This window comes from Coptis chinensis, chromosome 2 (assembly GCF_015680905.1).
Source record: "Coptis chinensis isolate HL-2020 chromosome 2, ASM1568090v1, whole genome shotgun sequence".
NCBI lineage: Eukaryota > Viridiplantae > Streptophyta > Magnoliopsida > Ranunculales > Ranunculaceae > Coptis > Coptis chinensis.
In genome coordinates, this window is record NC_141457.1 from 30,447,832 (window position 1) to 30,455,078 (window position 7,247).

The window sequence follows — 7,247 nt, forward strand, 5'->3', positions numbered from 1 at the left end:
ATTCCATTATGTTCGGATAAGGTTGGGAATTGTTACGTAAAAAGCGTCTTTTGGTATATTGGTCTTCGCCTAGTAGTACACAATTCCTTAAGAAACTTAGCATGATGTGGTAGCTTTTAATAGCTTCGAGGAAGGGAAGGTTTATAGTTAGATTCTTAAAAACATCCCTAATCTCCTCATAATTTGTATCCTTAGTTAACATGGCTAATTTTTGTGGAAGCGGTGGTTTCGTCTATATTTATTTATGGTATCTCCCGGATGTTGTCACCGTAGCTTTACGTTTCTTTGGTTGTGTTATGGCGGTACTTCTACGGTGGTAGGCTCTTCAGTTTCTATTTCAAAGATTATCTAGTAATATAGCGGTGTAGGGAGACTCTTGGTGGGGTAACTATAGGCATAGTTACCTTGTTATCAACCACTCTGCCCGGAGCGAGAGTGGTGATTGCATTTATCTCACCTACATTTTCATATTCATTACTAGTATTATCCGTTACCTCAAAGTCGCTGTGTTTGTTGTTTTAGGATTAGGTATTATGCTACCTGGAAACACACCTTTGGTTTGGGCTTTATCTTGAGCCAACCGTTGGGTTAAATTAGTTACGGATTGTAGAAGGCATTGGTTGGATTGAGCCATGGTTTGAAAAAGTTTTGGCTCACTTGTATAAAGGTGTCAAGACGATCCGTTGTGTGGGTGTAGTAGTCACGCGGTGTTATTCGGAACTATTTCCGTGAATTATTTATTGGTGGATTTTGATAGTTATTATTTACCTAACGATACCTCTATTAGCATTATAATTATTATAATTACCTTGACCTTGTGCTTGACCTTGTCGGGGTTGCACTTGGTTGTTATAATTATTAAAATTACCCCGACCACGTCCTTGTCGTAGTGGAGCTTGGTTAAAGCTCTGCGTTATTATTAACATATTGATGATTGTACCGCGAGGTGTGGCGTTTTGGTTATTTCTCCAACCGAAATTGGGATTTTGTCTCCAAAGAGGCGTTAGGTTCACTATTAATGGAACAAGCCTGTTCATAGGCTATAGGACAGTGGGATTCGGGATGCTCAGGGCTCCAACAGAAACTACATGGATTTGAATTTACATTCATAACGGGGATTGGCTTTTGTTGTACAGAAATGGCATCTACCTTTTTTGTGAGGGATTCAATTAGAGTTTTAAGCTCCGGATCTGATTTAACCTCAAACATACTTGGTAGCCTTAACTGTGGAAGAAGAACTAGCGGAGCGGGAGTAATCGTCACTACCCCCCCAATTATTATTACGCTTAGTTTGGTCCTCTAAAAATTTATAAGCCTCCGAGGCTCCTTTGTTTAAGAAACTACCCCCGTTCATTATGTCAAGGACTTCTTTATGGTGATGTTGAAGTCCTTTGAAAAAGGCACGAACTAACGTGTCTTTAAGCTAAGTTATGATGTGGACACTCTATAAGCGGATCGGTGAAACGATTCCAAGCCTCTGAAAATGTTTCATGAGGATTTTGTCGAAAAGAAATGAATCTTAGAAAGCATCTCATCCGTCTTTTTAGGGGGTGGGTAAAAATGTTCCATAAACAAATTGAACAAGTTTAGCCCACGAGTCCACGAATTAGGGCGCTTTGGGCGTTAACCAAGACGCCGCCTTATCGCTAAGGTGAAAGGGAATACCCTTAATTTAATTTGTTCCGAACCAACCGTAGGATGGTGGAATGTTGTTAGGACTTGTTCAATCCTACGCATGTGTGGTAAGGTTTTTCATGGTCTAAACCATGAAAAACGGGTAACAAATTAAAAATATTTGGAGGGATTCTGAAATCCCCCGCTGGGTTTGCTAGAACGATGCAAGATTTGGGGCTATCGCTCAAGGCTTTGTAGAAGTCCGAGAGAGGAGTCTCTCTTTCTTCCCCCATTATATCAGGTGGTGTGTGTGGAATAGTAGCTAGAGGTGTAGTGTGTGGTATACTAGATAGACTTGATTGTTGATGTTGTTGTGTATTTACGTTCGGTGTTTTTGTACGACCAGACCTTAATCTCATGCAAGACTAAGTCGAGCTTAACTACACATGCAACACTCCAAACAATTCTGATATACTAGTATAAACCTCTAACAGAGATGACGAGGTGTGGAAGAAAGGAATACCTGATTCGGTCCTTGCTTCGCTTATGAATAGCGTCTTGTTTACGCGTGTTCAGTGTATATAAGAGAATAGAACAACTGAAAAAACTTGACAACTCGAAGTTCAAATCAAACCGTGGAAATCCCGGAATTTCAGAGAAGAGCGGCGGCGCTTCTATCTTCATCTGGCGCCGCTATCTCTTATCGCTGGCGCTTCGAAGGCAAGGCAAAGTCGAAACTCGATAAGATAAGCGCTGGTCGCGCTCTCTTTGAAGCGAAGCCAAGGCAAAGTCGAAGCTCCAGTTAGATAGCGGGTCGCGCTCTCTTTGAAGCGCGCCGCTTCGGTGTATAAACGAAGTCCAAGAAGATAGCGGGTCGCGCTCTCTTTGGCGGCGCCTTCGATCGCGCGTTTTCTCGCGGAATTTTTCCAAAACTGAAACGGCAACCACAGTATGAATCAAACAAGGGTGGGTGGGTGAAATGGGACTTAAAAATTACTAATTCTATTATGAAAACAATGATAAAGTGCAACTAAGATGGCAGCGGCGCCATTTGATAAGAGTGAAATGAATAGTTTACCTACGAAATAAACGATGAATTCAAAACGTAAGTAAACTAAACTTAATACTTTTACGTGTCAATTATCAAAGAATTTTATTCTACTCTCAACCAATTGAGATATAGTGGAGTAGATAAGTTCGTTCCACTCCTAGTGCTCTAGCATGGATGTTTTCTAATCTAACTAGTCGTTTTTAAGTCTATGAGAGTTTTACGAAGGGAATTATACTACGATGCAACTACCCACAAGATGCAACTAGTCGATTATCTAAATAACTATGGGAATGCTACGTTGATTCTATGATAAGGAGTTAGAGGGGGATTGATTCCACCTTAACTCAACTTAATCCACTAACGACGCAGATCAGAATCCGAATCGAATGAGCTGCTTGAGAACAATTGGTTATTCCTAATCCCTAATTATACATGGCATTTCTACCAATTCATAACTAGCATGTGAACAATTAAACCCATTCTCATGGTGAACTAATCATTTCTAGAGTGGAATGGAAAATACGGCGACTTCTCTACGATAATCGAATCAAGCTTTCATCAAGGCTTCACTACCCCCTCTAATGGAGGTTTAGCCTTGAATCATTCCGCAATCATTTCCATTTAGATTAAAACTAAACATAATATAAAGCATTGAAATTTATTTAATTAAACAATAATGAAATCTAATTTAATGACTAAATTGAACTAAGGACATGAATTGAAATTAGATCTAGAATTGTAATTGACAAAATCGAAATGGATAAAGAATACTACTTTTTATTGATCTAATCAAATGAAGAACAAGATTCAAAGGTTTAATCTAATAAGGATTTGAAACTAATTAAATAAAACAATTAAATCTAGATCTAGAAGCTATTTTAATGGCTACTTTCTATTCTAAGCTATGAACCCTAATTCTCTACTAATTAATCTACCATTATCTATCTACCATTATCTATCTACCATTAACAAAGACTTAAGCTTTTGTTCTTATACATTCAGATCCAAAATTCGTGCATGGGCTTGGAGCCGGGGTTGGGCGGAGAATCGGGCCCAAAACCCACTTCTTTCGATCAAAAAAGCCTCTTCAGCTGCAGTTGACTTCCACAGACTTTTCGTCCACTTCTGCTCCTCTGATTGGGTCAAGGCTTGGACCATTACAAAGCTCTTTCCGAGCCGGTCGTTTTGACATAAGGTATGCCCAATTCGAGGTCTGAGTCCAAAGATACGGCTTTAGGGAAGTTCTACTCGACTTTTGCTCCTCAGATTTCGCTAAAGTGGTACATTTTCGCACATAATGGACTTTGAAGCCCGAAATGCATAAAAACGCGTAATCAGTGTTAACTCTTACTTATTATTCACATAATTGGTCTAACAGTATGATTATTAAGGGGTTAAAACTACAGTTTTGGGCTCTTATCACGTAGCATGTTGACGCGTACATGTGATCTTATATTCTCCCATTCTACATAATAAAAAAAAAAAAAAAAAAAAAAAAAAAAAAAAAAAAAAAAAAAAAAACTATCCACTTATGTTTTTGAAGAATGAAGGAGATAAATTTGGAGTCAACTCATACTTAGAACCCATGAAAAGAGACCTGGTAATCAGTATATGATGCATTTATGACTTTCTGCAACTAAAATTTCATGCAAAATAATATACACAAATAGATAGCACTACAATCTCAGGGAAGGGAGTATGAGTTACCCTTCTAGGAGGGGTATGTCCGTTTGCAATGTCGAGGACAACACCAGTTTCGTATAAGTTATGGTGGTTAAGCATGAGAAAATTGTTAAGCATAGCTCTAGCGGATGCATGGGTTGTTGTTTTTGAGGGAAGGAGGAACAAATTCTTCATCAGCCATAGGGTTCAATTTGGAGAGGAACTCTTCCAGTTCCCTCATATCCCGTTTGAAAACCTAGAACAGATGTACAATTGTAATTAGTAATAAGAAAAGAGAGAATATTTTGGCACATGGATGTCCAAATATTGCAAGTACAACATGGAAATTTTGCAGCCACAAAAGAGAGGATTCTGGCATCTAAGTATTACAAAAGGTGTGATACTACATATTAGGGGTGGGCCATGGGCCGGGTCGAGCTAGCCCGGCCCTAAACAGTTAAAGCCCTTCAGATATTAAGGCCGGGTTAGCCAGACCCTAAAGTCAGCATAGGGTTGGGTCAGGCCAAGTCACAAGTCTAAATCTCAAGCCCTGACCCTACCATAAGCCCTCTTTAAAGGCTTTAGGGCCGGGCCTATATATTTTCTTCTTTTTACTACATCAGTTTTAAAACTCATTTATATTACAAAAATGTACAAAGATCATCTACAAACTCAAAGTCCCACCAATCTAGTAATAATCCTGGATAAGTCCAACAATTTAAAATGCTCATCCACAATCTAATGAACTGAAGTACATCGAGAGTTCGGAATTTGTTCTTCCTTGTACTCAAACCTCACTAAAATTACATTTAACATTGAAAAGTACATAGACAAATAATTATATTATCATTTTAAAGGAAGAAATAATATATATAAAGAAGAAACAGAATAACTTTGGTTAAGGGCCAGGAAAGTTGTTAAATAATTGTTTCCGACCAATATCATAAACTGTTCCCATAATAGATTCAAACGAATATAATATTAATTTTCTTCTAATTTAAAAGTGATTCAAGCTTTGTATATGGAAATGAAAATATGGGCTTTTGAACAAGTGATGGAGAAAGATTTGAGATTACAAATGCCATTTTTCTGACAAAGGTTGTTTTTTGGTTTCTGTGTTACAAATGTCTGCTCTGTATTTCGCTTTAATGGTGTGGAAGAAAACCTTTAGTTCTAGACTTGGTTTGGATGTGAATAAAAATATAATTTATAAGAAGTAAGTGGGAAAATAAATTGAGAATAATAAGTTCTAGACTTTGATTTGATGATCAAAGGAATAAAGTCTTATTTTTTATTAGGCTAGTGCTCATTGTTCTTCATGGCTGCTAAGTTGACAAGTTTTTGTTATATAAGACAAGTTATTGGAAGTATCCTTGGGTGTAAGTGATAAATTACAAAGGACAATGTTATTTTAATTGAAAATATTTAACAAAAAGTTAGACAATTATGGTATGTGTATGTATTTATAGTGAAAGTGTTAAACTATAACTAGGGCTTGGTTAGGGCCGGGCTAATGAGGGCCTAATTAGGGTCGGGCCTATGTTTTAGAACCTTAGCCCTAGCCCTGCCTAGAAGGCATTAGGGTCGGGCCGGCCCTGCCCTAAACTCTGTGAGGGCTTTAGTTGTGAGGGCTTTATAGGGCTTAGGGTCGGGTTGGTCAGGGCCGGGTTAGGGTCGTTAGGGCCAAATTCCCACCCTACTACATATGCTCTTAAACATATTTTGTGCGACTGTCCAGATGCTAGATGCCCATGGGAATGACTGGAAGACAATTTGACTTCTAAGCTAAATGGTGATCAATGCAAACATATATGAGAATTAATGCTCATTACTACTCTAACGCAATGGAATGCAAGTACTTTATACACCTTTACTATTTCTTTCATTAGAAAAAAAAAACACAAAAAAACAAAACAAAACAAACCCCAGATAACAGTGACAGTTCGGGTAAATAATAATACCCTCTGGCAAGCATCACAAAGTAACCACAAATTTCATACCAACAATACTCTCAACAGCGAGACTATTAAAGAATCCAACCAAGTAAAAGACACAATGCCCATTTTGGGATTCACTTCTCCAATCTTGTTGTTTCAATAAATCATTATCCACAATTTCATAATCTAACTCTCAATTCGACATAATTAATTTGGCCCATACAGTTGCTATTCTACTTGTGAAGTGTTGTTCGGTGTGGATCTTCGTAGATATAGAAGTTTGTATACCTGAAGCACTAATATCAATTCTGATCTCAGAAGCATAAGCTGGAGTTGTCTCAGAAACAACAAAATTCGCATTAGATGTGCTTGACTCAATGCTTCCACTCCTATTCTCAATTGAATAAGCTAGTTTCGAAAACAGTTGAAAGGCATTCAATGGGCCATCTAACTTCAACTTGAAACCTGAAAATCCCTAACAACAATCAAACAAATCATATCCCAATGCCTAGGTACTAAATATACAAACACACATTGCACCTTTCATATTAATAAATGATATAAAATGTTCCATGAAGATTAGCTTTGAATTGACAATGTGGCAAGATTTAGTACCTTTTCTTGCAAATGAGTAAGCAATGACACCAATAAGAATCACAGCTGAAACTCCAGCTCCCATTAACAAAAAGTTCAAAAAACATGCAAAACAAACCATTTATCAAAATTAAAAAAACTCATTCTCCAAAACAAAAAAACAAACTTAAACCCATTCCTCAAAAACCCAAAAAAATGAATCTTTCTTCTCTTTTTCTTCTTCTTATCCATCAGAGCTTAGTACCAGTACAACGACAATTACCACTCACCTCGATCAAGCCAAAAATCTTAAACCCAAACTGAAGATAGCTTGACAATTGGTAAGTGCTGCAGTGGGTTAAAACACCCCTCTACTCATAGTAACTACCAACTCATATTAAAGCACATAA

At 37.6% G+C, this 7,247-nt stretch overlaps 1 protein-coding gene across 1 annotated transcript; it reads right to left on the minus strand.

The window, feature by feature from the left end:
* Positions 1-4,428: 4,428 nt before the first annotated feature.
* On the minus strand, positions 4,429-6,957 carry LOC147515729 (uncharacterized). The gene is made up of 3 exons (XM_086594502.1): positions 6,880-6,957; positions 6,553-6,729; positions 4,429-4,583 (listed from the first exon to the last, which is right to left on the minus strand). The coding sequence occupies exons 1-3, from the start codon at positions 6,941-6,943 to the stop codon at positions 4,522-4,524; spliced, it is 303 nt and encodes a 100-aa protein (XP_086450628.1). The 5' UTR covers positions 6,944-6,957; the 3' UTR covers positions 4,429-4,521.
* Positions 6,958-7,247: the final 290 nt, after the last annotated feature.